This window comes from Plecotus auritus (assembly GCF_963455305.1).
Source record: "Plecotus auritus genome assembly, chromosome: 3".
In the NCBI taxonomy this organism is placed as follows: Eukaryota; Metazoa; Chordata; class Mammalia; order Chiroptera; family Vespertilionidae; genus Plecotus; species Plecotus auritus.
In genome coordinates, this window is record NC_137772.1 from 103452763 (window position 1) to 103471140 (window position 18378).

General features: G+C 40.9%; 1 protein-coding gene across 2 annotated transcripts in view; it reads right to left on the reverse strand.

Annotated features, from left to right (window-relative positions):
- Nucleotides 1–9745: 9745 nt before the first annotated feature.
- The window catches only part of STARD13 (StAR related lipid transfer domain containing 13), a gene marked incomplete at its 5' end in the record, with an annotated part of 319233 nt that continues 310600 nt past the window's right edge, over nucleotides 9746–18378 (reverse strand). For both annotated transcript variants that reach the window (XM_080659927.1, XM_080659926.1), the window contains 6 exons: nucleotides 9746–10477; nucleotides 11180–11356; nucleotides 13927–14144; nucleotides 14740–14961; nucleotides 16047–16161; nucleotides 16764–16974. In XM_080659927.1, the coding sequence (XP_080516053.1) occupies nucleotides 10360–10477; nucleotides 11180–11356; nucleotides 13927–14144; nucleotides 14740–14961; nucleotides 16047–16161; nucleotides 16764–16974 (1061 nt within the window). In that variant the 3' untranslated portion in view covers nucleotides 9746–10359. The remainder of the gene's footprint in view (nucleotides 10478–11179; nucleotides 11357–13926; nucleotides 14145–14739; nucleotides 14962–16046; nucleotides 16162–16763; nucleotides 16975–18378) is intronic.

Genomic DNA, 18378 nt, shown 5'->3' on the forward strand with positions numbered 1-18378 from the left:
CTTTTTCAATAAAGATGCATGCTTTAATTGCTTTAATAAATATTTTTTTTTCACAATGCAGACAAGGTCTCTTGTATAAATTCATTTATATGAGAAGACAAGGATTGAGGTTGGGGCAGGCCTCTCCACTGACGCAAGGGGCTGTCCTGTCTGGTAACACCTCTCTGGAGTCAGTGAGAGGTAACTATAACATTTTGTGCAGTGACTTAGATCAAAGAGAGTGATGGGGATCTGAGGTGGATTGCTACAAGTTAATTGCTGCACAGTTGTCCTTGATTTTCTCCCATAGATTGCAGTGAGTTCAGCCCCTTTGGGGATTTCTTTTTCTCTTTTGCCACTGGGTTTTAAGGGGTTTCAGCATAACAAAAATTTGCAAAATATACCAGGCTTGTGCTAGGGGCAGAAAATTGAGAATAAAACGAGGTAAGTGCTTAGGTCCCTGCCCAAGCTCCGAAGATCAATGAGGCAAATTCCTCCCTCTGGTTTGAGACTCTCCAATGTCGTTAGGAGAGTAAGGGCCTTGCAGAGGTTTCTGGAGTTGAACCCTAAGATGTGCAGGGGCCTCATAGGGACTCCAGAATACAACTGTAATTAAACTTTGACCCATCCAGGGGGTGCACATAAGGGCTGTTCCCCAGCACTCCGGGTCCTCGTGGCTGTTCTAGACAGCTGGGGAGAGAATCTGAAGCACGCAAGAGGAGTGACAACTAGCAGTTTCACCACCTCTGGGAGCTCCTTTCACAAGCAGCACACTTTGACCCACTACATAAAATCCTTAGCTTTTCTGCCTCTGGAGCATGGCTGGAAGAAGAATAAATTTGTCACCAATCATCTGTTAGTCTGCTGCACCTCTCTGACCCCCTTGGCTTTTAGAAGCTCTGTTTCCATCTGAACCCCCTTGTAGAAAATGAAAACAGGGAGAGTGTTAGATCTGTGTGGCTGCAAGGAAAAGAATCAATTGAGGACCCCTCAAGTTTCAGAGATATTATCTAAAAAAAAAAAAAAAAGCATACAGAGAAAGTTCCTCTGTTAGTTTGCCTTTACAGACATTGTTAGCAAAGGGCACTGGCTGAAGGCTGTTAAAGGACAGACTACTAATATGTAAACAAAGGCTTCAGTGGGACACTCTAGATAAACAAACTGTTTGCCAGGCTGGTTTGGGTTTTTTATTAATTAGGAGACTAGTTCTATGCAGTTTTGGAATAGGTGAAATAAAGGGACTTTCTTCATGCACATACTCCAGGCTCTTAAAGACAATTTGTCAAGTATCTTAAAAAAGCTGACAGGCGCAGCAGGGAATGCTGGCTTTGTCCTGATGAGCCTTACCAAAACTTAGGTCAGTAAACTACCTGCTTGGACACAGACAAAGAAAATATTACCCACTCTAATCAGGCACCTGTTACACAGGGTTCCACAGGACTCATGAGACAAGGGGGAGTAGACAGGAATGGCACATTTTCAGACATTCCAGTAGACAGATGTTAAATAGCATTTTTTTGAGGAAATGAAAATAGTACAAGAATTTGGAGAAATCCCATCTTTACAATGGATGGCAGGGCTAGAAATATTATAATTCTTACTCCAGCAAGGCCTCTGCCGGGGAAGAAGGGTCAGTAACTGGTGGCATTGCCATCTAAACAAAATAGGAGTACATCCAGAAGGTATGAGGCCTCTGCCTGTAGAACAGGGAAGGAGGGGTCAGAGGCAGAGGGGTTTTAAATCAATTGAGAATAGAGATGCATAGGGGCTACATAGTAAGCACTAGTTAAGTCTGGGAGCCCAGGGTTACACAGTAAGGACTAGTTAAGCCTGGAAATCTGCACCTGAGAAGGGACACCTTCTCCAGGGGCAACATAGAAGACAGAACAGGGGTGCCCATTCCCTTTCAGATGAGAAACCAAAACTCAGCACCACAAGATTCTCCTCTGGGATATATTTTAAAGAATGTGGACAGCTTTGACCCTCAGACCCTAAAGAGAAAAAGATTGATTTTCTTTTGTAGTACAGCTTGGTCCCAATATAAATTAGGAGATAGGGAAGTTTGGCCTGGGAATGGGAGCCTAAATTATAACACAGTCTTGCAATTAGACTCATTCTTTCAAAGGTAGGGCAAGTGGACTGAAATACCTTATGCCCGGGTCTTTATGGCCTTGAGAAATAACTCCAAATTATATCAGAGCTGTAAGATAGATCCTGCATTCTTAGCAAACATAGCAAAAAAATCTTGAGAGTGAATGCCAGATTCCACTCATAGTGCCCCAACAACCAGCTGCTCCAGAACAAGCAACACCCTATACTGCACCAACTGGTTGGGAGGAGGATAAAGCAGGAAATGCAAAAGTAAAACAAAAAATACCACCTTGATTTTTCCCTTTGAGGGAAGCCCCAGAACAGGAGAGAATAACAAAAATTCAGGTTCCATTTAGCATATGAGACTTAATGGGCATAAAGGACAGGTTGGGGAGTTTTACAGATGACCCTGACAAATTTATCCAAGAATGGAGGAAGCTCACCTTAACATATGATTTATCATAGAGGGCTATTAATCTAATCCTCCAAGAAGCCTTGACAACCTCAGAAATAATAGTATTAAGGGAAAGTCATTAGCCTATTGAAATCCACATACAAAATGATAACCACGCACCAGGAGTGGAGGCCTCTTCTAATCCTAATTGGCACTATAATTCAGAGGATGGGAGATGTGACAGAGATCACATACTTTATTGCCTCCTGCAAGGAATGAAAGCCTCCCAAAAGAAACCTATTAATTACAATAGGCTAGCAGCCATTGACCAAGGCTCCCAAGAACATCCCACCTCCTTCATAAAAAGGCTAAGGGAAGCTTTGATTAAATACACCCATCTAGATCCTGATGACCCAGTTAGAGCAATTATCCTAAAAGATAAATTCATGACCCAGTCTGCCCCAGATATTAGGAGGAAGCTACAGAAATTAGGAATGGGACCAGCTACCCCTATGGAAGAGATGTTAAAAAGATCAGTATTTTAAAACAAGGATCAAGAGGAGGAAGAACAGGTTTTAGAAAAGGAGAAATGCAAGGAGAAAAAGCAGCCCTAGATTATTGCTGCCTTGCAGGGGCAGAAGCCCGTGATGCCACAGATAGGGGAACCTGAAAGTACTCCTCCTAGCACTTGCTATAAATGTGGGCAGCTCAGACACTTGAAAAAAGGACTGCCTTAGGAGGGGGCTGCCTCAAAACTATGCCCCTTCTCCAACAAGCCTGGCCACTGGGGGAGGCACTGTCTTGAGGGCCGGGGGCACCCTGGACCATTACCTGCCTGAGCAATGGCCTTTAACTGAAGGGGCCCTATGCTCCAGCCGGCTCCCACTAAGAACGTCATCATTGAGGGGATGAAGCCAAGGGTAACCCTTGAAGTGGCAGGAAGGCCTGTTAACTTTCTTTTAGACACAGGAGCCTCCTTCTCTGTGCTAATATCCTACCTCTTCTGTCAGCAGCATTATACAAGGGGTGGAAGGAAAACCCAAAGCAAAGTACTTTACTCCACCTTTAAACTGCCTATGGGGAGAGATGACTTGTGCACCAATTCCTAGTTCTCATCCCATTGCTGGGAAGAGATATTCTAAGCAAAGTCAAAACCTTAGTAATTTTTTTCAACAAATACCGAGAATCCCATTCCAATTATGATTTTACTTTTAAAAAGAGGGATAGCTAAAATAGATATAGATATAAACCAGAAACTAAACCCTCTGGTCTGGGCTATGGGAACTCCAGGACAAGCCCAGAGAGCAAAACCAGCTATGATCAGGTTAAAAGATGCAAATAAATTTCCATAAGTGGCAATATCTATAAATCTAGAAGCAAGGGAAGGCCTACAAAAGGTCATTACAACATTACTTGGTCATGGGCTGCTGGTTCCTTATAATACCCCTTGTAACATTCCTGTCTTACCCATCAGAAAAAAAGGAAGGAACATATAGATTAGTCCAAGATTTATGAGCCATCAAGGAGGCTGAAATTCCTATACATCCTATTGTACCAAATCCATATACAATTTTAGGGGAAATTCCCTCTCAAGATCAATGGTTTTTGGTATTAGATTTGAAAGGTTCTTTCTTTTGTATCCCATTAGACCCAAGCTGTCAATTCTTGCTTGCCTTGGAGTGGGTAGATTCCCAGGGACACCTTCCTCAGTCTCCTCAAACTGCCTGCCTCTCACAAAGGCAGAGCAGCCTGCTTTCTCAGGTCACATCACCTCTTCCACAGAGCAGTTTAACCCTTTCTTTGCTCCAAACCAAAGACACTCGTTTGCAGAACTGTAGGCACTTGCCGAACAGTCCTGCCACTGTTGTGAAGCTCATTATCATCCAAACCTTAGCAAGTGATCTCTAAGGAAAGGAATAAATGGGGAGCCTGTTAAAGGAGCTGTTTAGGTCTGTTAAAGGCAGAGAACTTTTGGGATACATTTTATTCAACATACAGCTTCAGACATCAGGAAAAAGTTACCAAAAATTAGCCTTAGAATCCAAACCCCCCACTGAGCAACTGGTAGAAATAACTTTCAGTGTTTTTAACAACTGAGGCGGGGCAGAGAAAGAGCAAGAAAGCCATCCAATAGAAACAAACGGCTCAGTTTAAAACTACTAGTATATGTCTCCTCAAGGGCATCCAATTCCCGGAATACAAGGTACATAAAAGGGCCAATGTTTTTCTATGGATAAGAGGAACACTGGAAAAGGGAGTGCCATGGGAAGGGGCTTCCTCAAGGGTGTGCCTCCTCTGTCAAAAGTTTGGCCACTGGAATAGGGACTTTCCTGGGGGCTGGAGGGTCCCCACACCAGAACCTACCCACATGATGGCCTTGAACTGATGGGGCCCAATGCTCCAGTCGGCCCCTACTAAGAGGAATGGAGGCAAGGGTGTTCCTTGACATGACAGGTAAGCCCGTTACATGGGGACTGCTTGCTCTGTTCTGACTCATTCACCTCTTTTTTATTCCCCCCCCCCCCAAACCTGTTTGATCACTGGGGTGAATGAGTATCCTCGCTGCTACCATTTCACTCTACCCCTCACCTGCAGCCTTGGGAATCTCACTTTTAGTTATGCCTTTCTTATAGATCCAAGGTATCCATTCCCCATTAGGCAGGACACCTTGCCTAGTCTAAAGTGGAGGGCATGCCTCTCCTTGAAAGAGGAAGAAAAAGGAAAGGCTCTTTTAAACTAAAGGCTCTGAAATGCCCAAGCCAAGTGTTTTAAAAGAAATAAACTAAGAGGGATTATGAACGTTACAAAGGGTGTGTATAAGTCATAGAAAGTCCATGTAAGTCACAGAAGGTCTGTGCAAGTTTAAAAAAGGAATATATGAAAAGAGAAAAAAAGCTCTCTAATTTTTTTAAAAACCAATTGTTATTTCCCTACAAAAGTTCCTGGTATTATGGCCCTTTACAAAGAAAAATTTTGTTGGTTTTCTGAGGACTCTAGCAAATTCACACAGGGTTTTAGTCACTTGACACTGACTTTTAACTTAGAGTAATTTACAAATTGTTCCCTTCCACTGCTACATTATAAATGAAGAGCAACACATAAGAGACATTGCAAGGGCTAATACTAATAAATTAACTGGTCATCATAGTCAATACCACATATACAGACCAGGGGGGGATACAATCCCAAATCAGAAGCCTAATTACTAGTAGATATATCAAACTAAAACAAATAAGGACAAACATAGCTAAGGAAAAAGGACTCTAAGCCAAGCTATGCCAAAAACCTCAAAATCCTAGGTGTCTATATTACCCATAGATCTCATGAAAATAAAATCGACACCTAAACAAAAAATTACAAGGTTACTTCTCTGAAATTAAACCTATTTCTTATAAGTACCCACAGGAACTTCAACCTGAGGCCTACTCTTGTGAACCCATCAAGGACCTCAAGCTCATTTTCAAGAAACAAAAACATATTGCAGATAAGTAATGTAATGGCTGGGCATCCATATAATTGTCCACTAACCTTTTTGTCAAATTTGTCACTTCTAGGAAACAATAACTCCATGTTAAGACAATGATGCTTCAGGGATTCTAGCCCATCCTCTACTTTAAAAGCATCAACAAACAGCCTTTCTGTTCTAGTCTCAAGTCCCATTCCCTTATCTCCTTTAGGTTAGATAGGAAGTGGCTTGAATACCCTAACGCAGGCAGGCTCTACACCCCTTAACAGCATGAAGTAATTACATTCTCATCAACCCTAAAAGATTTTAGGGATTGAAGTCTCTGAGGGGGGAATATGTTACAGGGTTTCAGGGCAGGAGAAATAGGGAAACTGAGATAAGAAAGTTAAAACAAGGTCAAACAGTGTGGGCAATTTGCAGCCAGCTTGTAACTAACAAACCATTATCTTCCCCAGCCAAGAACACAGAGAAAATGGTTTTAAAAAAAACCTCCCTAATGAGAAAATGTAGAAAGGGAGAGGGAAAGGGGAAAGGAAAAAAGGTTTGTATTACTTCCTAAGCAGAGAAGCAGTCTAAAGGCTTGGTAAAATAAAGTTGCCAAGTGCTTTTCATGAATTCTGGGAAAGCCACAACAAAGAAAAAGAAAGGGACATTGAGAATTAATCTGCACCAAAATACTCATCACAGGAATTTTGAAGCCTATAGACAGGAAGGTATATAATGCCTCAGACCCCCACTCAACTTGCTATTCAGATTAGCTGAGAGCCTGTCTGTGCTTCATAAGCCAGATGTATAGGTTTGCTTCCTTTTTCAATAAAGATACATGCTTTAATAAATTGGTTTTTCACAATTCAGTCAAAGTCTCTCATATAAATTCATTTATATGAGAAGACAAGGATCGAGGTTGGGGCAACCCCCTCTACTGACTCAGGGGGCTGACCTGTCCGGTAACAACTCTTTGGTGTTGGTGAGAGGTGCCTATAACCAGCAGTAGGCATACAGGTGGCCTGTTGGGTGGGATTGTTAGAATGAAAGTAAACACTGTCTTTAAAACAATGTGTAAAGCATACAGTCAGCCTAAGGCATGAAAAAAGTCACACCTTGTCAGTTGTTCAAACTTTATGGTTTGCAACATTAAAATACTATAACTCCTGGTATTTATTTCATAACTCCTATGCAGCAAAACACATTGGTTTTGCTTTTGTGTCAGCAAGTTGCCCTCCTGGTTGTGGTCTAATTTATCCCTTTACATTGTATCCCTGAGAAAAAGTCTTAAGTTTTTCTGTGGCCAAATATCAAAAGTAGAACAGTTTCATACTAAGAATTTCATGAAGTATGTTCATAATCAAGTTTGAATTCATATGATCCAGGGTCCTAGGACAACATTTGTAGCATGTGGCTAATAGAATGTTCTCTTCTCTCACATAGAAGAAGAAAAGTGGCAATTGAAATTCCTCCTTTGCCTATGAAAGTAAAACTTTCAAGTAATGGGAGTGTGGAAGGTGAGCAGAAAGCAGAGTTTGGATAATTTCTATGGGGACAGATGATCTTTGTGCCTGATGTTCCTTTTGCAGCCTGTAGCTGAGATGTATGAGCTCCTACTTGCTTAACAAGGGGATACCTTTGTTATCTTTTAGAAGTGAGGCCCAGAACAAGTGCAAGGGAAGGAAAAAGGCACAGAGTCCAATGTGGCTATTCTTTATGGTCTACTGGTGCAGCCATCAGTCACTTCAGAAAGTCTCAATTTCTGGTCCACTCAGTGAAAGTGAGATGTAGTTAGAGTTCACTGACTCTTTCATAAAAACACTATAAATGTATTTGTATAATTTCCAGATTTAAGAACAATAAAATTTAAAATAAATCCTTACCCATCACTTTAATGCCTTACATACAGGTTAAGGCACCCAGACTGTTAGTCAAAGTCTTGCTAACAACATCATTCCAGTTGGGAGAGATATCAAGACAGCTAGCTATTTAGAGAGAAATCTTCCTCATGAAGCAGGTTGTCTACTTACAGGATCAATATGAAAATCAAGATATATTTTATAGAAAATAGAAAATACTTAATGTATATAAATTTATTTGCTTTGGCAATTTATTTATAATTGATGATTAATATCAACAATTGAGGTGAAAGTATACATGAGGTATAAATATAATATTTAAATACAACATTCTATTTTATTTCCATTAGCAAAATAACTATGAATAAAATATTGTGGTATTTGACCAGCAAGTTTGATGCATCTTTCCCCTCCTTTTTCTTTTTGTTATATGCACTGTGTTGTTATGCAGCAGTGATGTAATTAGTGTGTAACTAAAAATTTTTAAAAAGTCAGGAAATTTGAAGAGAAGGGGAGCCAGAAATACAATTATATTTGTTTTTATTCTATTTTAAGTATCTTCTAGGTCCTTGCTTCTCAGAGTGTGGTCTTTGGGCCAGCAGCCTGGGCCTATTAGAAATGCAGAATCGCAGGCCCACCCAGACTGCCTGGATCAGATTTGCATTTGAACAAGATCCCCAGATGATCTGTGTGCATGCTACAGTTGGTGATAGAATACCATTTATCCTTGTGTGCCTAGCACAGTTTCCAAACATGTAGGGTCCCATCTCTGGAATAGAACCCATGTTAAACTAGGTTCAACTTCACTAATGATATTGTCTATGCCCATTAAAGTCATCCAGCACATATGGTTAAATTTAAGATGTATGGCAGAAGTGATTTTGTTTTGTTCACAGGGCATTGCTGAATGGAAAATTATGGCTTTGCTGCCACCTTCTAGGTAGTCAAAGAAACAAAAAAATTCCTAGATCATAATTCAAATAGTATGATTTTTCTTGCTCCAAACAGAACTCATATATAACTTTTGAATTCCTCTCAATAAAATAATTGCACAATGCTGACAAAAGAAAACATTATATAAATGCACATAATACAAAAGGGGGAAAATTTTTTTCTTTTTTCCTCCAACACCAGTTGCTAAATTATGATGCCAATCTCTATTTAGAGATCTGTCTACCTAAAACCAAACACAATAAATGATCTTTCTCTCTACAGTTGTTGAATTACAATTAAGAAAAATTAAACCCATTAACAATTGATTTAGGAGAGTCAATTTGCTTAGTCTATATAATAATAAATAGGGTTGGGTCAAATGCACAGGTATCTTGACTGGCTAATGAAGAAACATGGGTTTAACAAACCTGTTTATATTTTCTAAAATTAATTGAAGAACATAGTTTTGGTCTTATGTTAGTTTAAAACCCTGTCTTTCACATTGGAAAACTTAAATGAATTATGTCTTAAGAGCATCATACATAACAAAATAAGAATTCCCTGAAGCTGTAATTAATGGTCCAGGACTCTTAGATGACCATAATCTCCCTTTGTCTAGTGTCCAGAGTTAAATTCAGTGCAATATGTTGGTAAGAAAATGCCAATTACCTGTGACCAAATAGGCCACTGGTCAAATAGAATGGCATTTAAGAACATTGTGAAATGTATCTATGAAAAATCATAGAACACAGGGGCTCCCTTTGGCTATGTATATGTAAAGGCTGTTCTAGTCAGCTCTAGTTAGCAGGGAAATAGGGGTTCTGTTCAGTCTCTCTCACTGACTCCAAGGGTTCTAGGGGTCTGATATTTCATGGAATCTGCACCTGGTGGGGCCAAGGAGCAACTGGGAATCTAGCTGTAAATTTGATAGTGACTTCTCACCACTTCTTTGCTTTAAAAAGGAGAACACATTGTTTTCCTGGCTTTACCTAACACTCCTCTCTCAGTTTTTGAATAACAAAAGCAACCTGACGACATGACACATAAGAACCTTTTAATGTTGTTTGCCTTTGGTTAGCACATCTTTGGTTGAACATCACGGCTGACTGACAGGCTACACATTTTCACACCTTTGTGTCAGCAGCAGCTCTGCTCAGTTTACAGGATGGTGGGGCCCAGAGCAACTTGGAAAGAACCATGTAAAGAAGGGACTCAGCAAGGCAGACATGTTTCAAAATATGCAATTATATATAAAATTGATATTTTACATATATACAGTAAAGGGAGAGATATACACACATGTACATATGCTATACATACATTTATTTACAGTTAAAAATACGCTTCTTAGAAGCTTTTAAATAGGAAATTAGGCAATGCACAAAGAAAAGCCATTTAATTTTAAGTAACATAGATAAATGTTTTCATTTTAAAAGTTTTTATATTAGTAGGAATATAGCGATATCCAGGAAGGCTAGGAAAGTTCGCAGAAACTCTTGCATCTTCAACATTCTGACTTCTCAGTGTTTCCATTTTGAGCAGGAACCATGTCAATCAGTTGTCCTCTCTCACTTTCTCCTGAGTGCACTCTCTCCCACAGGTGTTTCCTTTCACTTCCCCTTCCTTGAGCTTAATGTCACGCTGGGGAAAACTCAGATTTTAGTTTCTGGACCCTCAGCAATGAGGGGCTGGAAAGAGTTTCTAATCCTGGCAACTTCCACTGCACACAGATGTCCAAAGCCTTTGTTGTACCATTCTGGGGAGTGACCTCTGTGGGGACAAAAATCAGAAAGAAATTGGGAAAATCTTTTTCCACAACATAGCTATTTGTCATGGTAGACAGGGCTGTCCTTGTGCCCTGATCATCAGTGCATTTGCATATAACCTGGGGCTGCCTCCTTGGGGGTCTGAGAACCCAGTGTTCAGACTATCTTTTCAGTACTCACTGGGTGCTTTAAAATGATACCATCTCTTCTGAGAAGATTCAGACTGAATTCTAGAATTGACTGAGAGAACTCAATTTGTATCTACCAGACCAAGAACTTGGTTCAGCATCATGAATGCCTTGAAAAGTTTGGACTTAAGTTAGTTTCTTCTGAAAGGAGGGCAACTGGAGGCAGCAGCAGAAGGTGGCAGACATAAAGGAAATGCCAGAGAGGAGACTCATGTTATGTGCTGAACTCCAGTGTTTGTGTTTGCTCTGTGTGAGAAGCAAAGACACAGGAGTGGGGACAGAAATGAAAACAGAGAAGAGCAAAGGGCTCCAGGAAAATGACAGAATCTTGGGAAAGGTGGAGAAGAGGAACAGAGAGTGGGAGGCATACATAATCATCTATAAAAGCATGTTAATGGCTATGAGGGGGAAAAAAGGTATAGTTAAATGATTAGGATGACAGACAGAGTCTTGGCAAATGTACCACTTGAGCTAAGACTCCAACACCATGCCTGACCTCCTGGAGGGTTCACACTTACTTCAGGTCTATCCTGCAGATGTGGGTCAGTCTTGACTTGCCGGAACCACATGGTTCTATTAAGTACTGAGAATCCATCACTATGGCTCGCACACCGCCCATGAGCTGAGCTTCCTCGTGCTCCACAGAGAGGGAGACCAGGGTACACATTCCTTTGGGCAAATCAGTCTTCCAGGTCCTGTAGTGAAACAACCCACACATCAGAGTTATGGCTAAGAGAGAAAGACTTGAACACAGGGCTGAGGTTTACACATATTTTCCTGCTCAAATTCCAATCCTAGTTACTTGGATTAGCAAATGATTCCCATAAATTTGGGTAAAGTTTATACAGTGCAGTTCAAAGCAAGGGTCTCAGCCCAAGAACCCAGAGGCCAGAAATGGCCATGCAGCACCCAGACCTTTGGAAACAAACTGAGGCTGCAGAGGTCTTACAGATTTGGAATGAGGAAGCACTCTTTCAACTCATTCAGTAAACATCTAATGAGCACAGAGATGTGCCAAGCTCTGAGAAACCACCAAGGGCACAGAGATACACAGTCCAGGAGGGGAAGCAGAGATACAAAGATAATTCTAAAACAGCATGGTCAGTGCAGTGACATGGAGATGCACAGAGCACTCTGGGATCACATAGAAGGGAAGGGGAGGCACACAGGGAAGCCTTCCTGGAGGAGATAATGCTCAATTCAAGTCTTAAAGGATAAATGAACTGGTGATGCTCAGCTTGAAGAAAACTAGACTATGTGGACTGCTATCTTTCTTTAAATACCTGAGTGGCTCTTGAGTAGGATAAGAAAAAAATCGGTTGATTTGACTTTAGAGAAGCCCTGGCTCACAATGTGCACTTTCCAAAAATGGAGTGGGCTCTATGAGGAGGTAGTGAGTTCCCTGTTATTGAAGCTATTCAAGCATAGAGGGGACTACCATTTGGAGTAAAATTGTTGATGGAAGTCAGGAACCATGAGAATATTTGTATAATATATACCATAGGGTATAGATTTTATTATTACCATCCCAGTTCAAGCCATAAATCCTATTCCCTTAGTTATCATCTCATCTATAACTTCCTCCTGCCCCATGACAGCACAAAGAGAAACTACTATACATACCCAACAAGAAGTCAGGCGTAAGCAAGTCCCACACAAGTGCTTAGGGACTTCCCCATGGGCATGACCATTCTCTTCATGCATGATAATGTGATTAATAATAAAGATGGGAAGATTATACATTTGTGTAAGCAAAATGGAAAAATCTGCAGTAACTAATACTGGAAGCTCCTGATGAACTAGAGAAGAGGACAGTGTGAGAATCAATCATGAAAGGAGACCAGCCATGTATGTGTGAGCCTAAATAGGAAGATACTCTGAAGACAGAAATTATTTCAGTATGTCACTTTCTCACCACACTTGCCACTTTCTAGCTTCTTGTTTCATAATCATAAGAAATTCCTGTTGCAGGAACCACATATGGTTCATCATTTATATCCTTGCATTCTGAGTTCTTCTCCCTCAGGGTCTCATGGCCCACCCACCTTCTCCTTTAAGTCTTGGATCAAATATCAATGCATTGAGATTCTGCCCTGACCACTATATTTAAAATCCTATCTTACTTATCCCTCTAGTATAAGTAACCCTATCCCCTTACTTATTATGTATTGACTCTCCCTGCCTAATAAAATAGAAACCTGAGAGAGCAGGATTGTGGTCTGCAGTGTTCCCTGCTGTCTCCCCAAAGCCTCCAATGGAGCCCCGCTCAGGTGGTGATGGAAGGATACACTAAGAAATAGCATTTTGGTGGATGTATGGAAGGAAGGAGTCTCCAAGCTTGTCTGGCCCTCAGCCTCCTCTAAGGGGAAGGAAGAAACTCCATTCCATTGGCATAAATATTCTATGTGAAAAGTAACCTTTAGTTTGCCATCAAGACTAGTTTCTTAAAGGAAATACTTTATATATACATTTGGGAATTTCACTAGTGATTCATTTTATACCACTAATCCAAGAGAAGCAACAGTGTTTGCCATCCGCTATCAATAAAAAAGGACATATTGATTTAATTACATTTTATTTGAGTTTTTTAGTATCCTGAATCCCTCTTATTTCTGATTCAATACTGACTCACCAGCCCACATGCACAGATCCACTGTGCAAACTTCCTGTCACTGGTTGAGCATTCCATTATGAACTCAACCCACAAATCTCTCAGAAGAAATATTTCAGCAGTAGACACAGTCTTGCAAGCTTGGTCAGACCCTGGAATCTACTGGACTTCCAGGATAGTTGGACCTTCAGAGCTATAATGAGCTATGAACAGCTGAAGCTATGCAAATGAATTCTGAAGTTACATCCCAGTCTTGAGAGTTACACAAACTCTCCAGAGGGAGAAAGGCAAAAAGCAGGAGAAAGTCAGACTCAATTTACATTATTTGGCAGAAAGAACAACTGGACAAACAGCAGTTATTCTTAGGACTCTGTTCTAAGGAAATAAACAATATTTATGGCCTAATAAACCGTATGCTCCAAAATGAAAGCAGTCATAAGAGAGCTCAATTTTCAACGGAGCTGAAAATTAGGTGAAGAAGTAGGAAGTCTGGCATAAATGGAGCAAATTCAGTTTTTGCTGAGGGAAATGAGGGCCAACTTAGTATTCCCAATTACAGGCTGAATTTAGGTGGTAGAACTCTATGAAATGCTTAAATCTGCAGCTTTATCTGCTCTAGGAACTGAATATATTTAACTCCAGAGTCAAGCTTACCTGAGAACCACAAAGTCTCTGGAAGGATGGGGGGCCATGCTGTTCAACACATACTGATAGATTTCTGTTTGCTTGTCCAGAGTTTCCACAACCTTCCACTGCACAAAATCCTCATCCCACAGGTGGCGCTCTCTTAGCACACGATTCAAAACCACTGAAGGGGGTGCTTCCACCTCCACGGAAGCCTTCCATAACTTCAGTGGATTCCCGTCTCCCACCTTGGGAAAGATACCATCAAAGGCTAAACAGGTTAACTAGTTCCAACAAAAACCTACCACATTTCATTGAGTGTTCAAAAAAATCACTAAGTATGCACTTTGAAAGAGTGATTCTGCATACCTCAGGTTTACCATTTTATAATGGTAATCCTAAAGATTAAAAAAAATAATGATCATAAAATAATAACCATTGATACACATCAACCTGTTTGCCAGGTGTCTTTCTAACCCATTTGATTTTTAAATAGCCCTCCTCTGACAGTGGTATTATTATTATGTCCATTATGCAACTGAAAAAAACTGAGGCATAAAGAGGTGTGTGACTTGCCTAACATCACATAGCTAAGGGTCGGAGAGTGGATTGGGATCTAGTAGTCTGGCTTCACAGTCTGCAATCTGATTATGTGCAACATTATTGCCTCGCAGTCTCTAGAAAGAGTCTTTGTCATGTTCATGTGTGTGCCAAGCCTGTGGACAGTGGCTGTTTTTAAAGCAAAATAATTTCTTGGTTGTTGGATGTAGTTCTTTTGGGGTAGTTCTTTTGTTTTTGTTTTGTTTTTTGTTTTGTTTTGTTTTTTACCACCCCTGAGATTACCTTTTTGAAAGCAAGGTCTGTATTGTCTGTGCTGGAACACGTAACCCATCCTTTAAACTTCTCCTTGGCTTCCTTCTGGAGGCCCTGGATGAGCTGGTCCAGGTAAGTGTGGAATGTGGCCCCACTTTCCTCCACCTGGGTCCCCAGGTCTTCCAGAGTTGGAGTATGGATCTCAGCCTCCACGTAAGAATTATGAAACTGGGCTACCATCTCATGCGGGACCTGAACCAATGGGTGCATGAAAGAGCAACAGATGCATGAGTTAAAGAAGCTGAGACTAATAGAAAAAGCAAAGTCATTTAGTAAAAAAACGGTGTGTATCAGAATGGGCCAAGTGCTGTGGACCAGATGTTTTACTAAGATGAGTGGCAAATCTGGTGGTAGGGGGTGGGGCTTCCTAAAGTCAGGAAACACAAATATGTTTCTGAGACTATATTTATGACTCAAAACATTGCAATGACTTCTCATTCAGTCTTTCCATTTTCCTAAAATTTTCTCTTTAATGTATTTTTATTCAGTTTGGAAAAATGTGGGCTCAGGAAACTTAAAGCACACAGACTTAAGGGAAACATCAACTATGACTTAGAAATGGCTTTACAATTTTAGCATACTTTTCTCACTTACAAATGCCAAATGTACCACAAAAAAGTATGCCTAAAGTCTAGTTCACTTTCTTCTTTAACATAGCTGTGGCTATATCCATAAGCTAGTCTTGATTCTTAGTTAACAGGGATTGGTCAAAACACACACACACACACACACACACACACATGAAACACACACACAGATGTTGAACCTAATCACATCCTGAGGTAAAAATAAATAAATAAATAAATAAATAAATAAATAAATAAAAGAACAGCCCAGCTGGTGTGGCTCAGTGGTTGAGCATTGACCCATGCACCAAGAGGTCTTGGTTCGATTCCCAATCAGGGCACATGCCTGGCTTGATCCCCAGTAGGAAGGAGGCAGCCAGTCTGTTTCTCTCGCATTGATATTTCTATCTTTCCCTCTCTGAAATCAATAAAAACATATTTTAAAAAAAGAAACTAATTGTCTGGCTTGTCTTGAACCTGGTCTATTCTCATGAAAACCGTCATCATGGTAACTCCAAATATTTTTAACTGTCAAGACTCAATTACATAGATATCTTCTCACATTTCTTGGATTCAAAGACCACAGCTAGAGGCTACTATTGTCATTATACACTCAGGAACAAACATATAAGCCATGAGTGTAGAAACTGTTCCAATGATCTCATCTAGTTCAAAGAGCTATAAGGAAGGCAGTTCAAGCCTTTCACTCACCTCAAAAAGTCTGTCACATTCCATGATCATATGGGCAAGGCCCTGAGAAGCGGCCAGATTCTCACTGAGTTCCTTTTGATCTGGCTTTCCAGTGGCGTATTTCTTCTGTATGACCCTGTAAGTGAAGGGGACGGTCCTAACTAAGCAGATCTCGAACCAAAGAGCTTTTCACAATAAAAGCTTATCCTATTTTCTTTTTTCTTTTTTCCAGGTGCTCTCCTGATCCCAGACTTTCTCATTTCCAAACAAAAGCAATGACCACACATATTAGATGTTCTGAATCAGGCTAACTGACAGTTCATAATAAAAAACCTTGGAGAAACACAAGGGCAGGAATAACTGTTGGGGGAGAAATTAGTCTTTTTTTTCCAAGTTTGAAACCACTTTGCTGCAAACTGCCATGCCTGGGCCTTGAATCTAGTCCTTTTCTTTTAAACTTAAAGATTGTAAAATACTACTTCATGTACTTTTCCCTCCTTCCCACTCACCACCCAGGTTTTCTGGGTCACAACAGATATTCTTCAATGCTACTTTGACAATTCTATGAATCTGAGCACACAAATTAGGTCCTTAAAACATTTTCTGGTTATAAATTAAGAGCTGACAAATCCTTAAATTGAAATCCAATGTGAGAAGTTTTTGTTTGTTTGTTTTGTTTTTAATGAACTGTGGGTTATATCTGGTTTACGATTCCTATTGTTGCTGAGGAAAACCCACCTGGGGGAGCTTTCTTTTTTCAATAAATTGAGATGAAAGAGTGATGGGGCCAGACACACAGCCAGGTTCTTGGGTGTCATCTGATTCTCTTCCACCAAGTTGGCCACATCCTTGAGGAAGCACAGAAGCGTCTGCAGGACGTCCCTGCTCTCGTCAGCCAGCAGCAGGATGGCAGCCTGCACTGCCTGCAGCCTCTGCTCTTCTGGGACATCTGTGAAAAAGTGGGTACCAGGGCATCAGAGAAACAGCCACAGAAAGAGCCAGCTGGGAAAAAAGTGAGTAAGCTGCATCTTCCTGATGTAAAGACACACTCAGAGACATCATCATCAACCATGATGACAACTGCTAAGAAAGAAGTAATTGCTTTGGCCTTACAGTTGGTAAGAGACAGAGCTGGGATTGGAACCTCAGCATCTAACTCCAGAACCCAGTCTTCACAAGGAAGTAGCCCTCACTTTTCATACTCTGCTCATTCTTTTACAAACCATTTTTCTCTTCTGGTTGAAGTAGGCAGTAAGCCGGAGCACTATCAGCCTGGCTTTCCTCTTGCCCATCCCCTCCCACCAGACAGCTTGTAAACCACTCTGGATGCCTGGGGCTCAGTGGGGCATGGTTTGGAATCCACTGTGTTGGGGGGATGACAGCCTTGCCTTTCCTTGCCCTGAGTGGTGCAGCCAGGTGTGATGTCAACTTGGTGCAATTAACCATGAATGGTAGGATTGATTTGCTTGGCCCCCTGAACTGATGCCAGAGGACCAGTCTGGCACATTTACTTCTTTCCTACAAGCCCCAGGGCTTGGTTCAGAGGAGGCACATGGCTTTATGTGGTGACTCAGGCCATCTGTTCTAATTTTGAAAGTAATGAAAATTGAGGCTATGTTTAGGGAAGAGGAACCAGGCTCACTAAAGCTATGGGGAATGGATGGTCCCATTCCTCTTCAGGTTGGTCATTGTGGTGGTGGGGGTAGTAATGTAGGCATTGGTCACACAGATTTAAATAGAAATTGGCCCCAATAATATGAAGTGAACTAAAAGGAAAAATCACAACAAGGATGCTAGGTGCTGCATTTTGCTGCCCACTGGCTGTGTTTTTTTAGGCCTGACTCACTGCCCTTATTCTCTCATTCTGAAAGACACAGTCAATAATTCCCTTTGGTTAACATTGTTTTCATTCTTAAAATACCAAGTTCTAGAACAGGTCCCTGCAGTAGGCTGCCTGTGCTCGAAGGGGTGGGGAGATGTGCTCGTGACAATCTATAAGGTGTGAGAAAAAAATATTAGAATTTTCAGAGGCGTTTATGTTTTCTCTCATGGATATGTTATAAATATGCATAGTATATCATAATATATTTATATTATTAACAGTAAGTAAGTATACATGTTCAGATATTTACTATTGATAGAGATGCATGAAAAAATAATATGGCACCTGCTGCTCTAGAGGGGTTGTAGTGTGACCTTATGACCAGGTCCTGGCCATCTTCATCATCATAATTCCCAGAGCTGGGCACACTCCTGCCTCCAGTCTGCCAGCAAATCCAAATGTCTGGAATAGCCTGACCATGCATTCAGCATTCTATAACCCTTCCTCACCTCCACCACATCCACAGCAGCA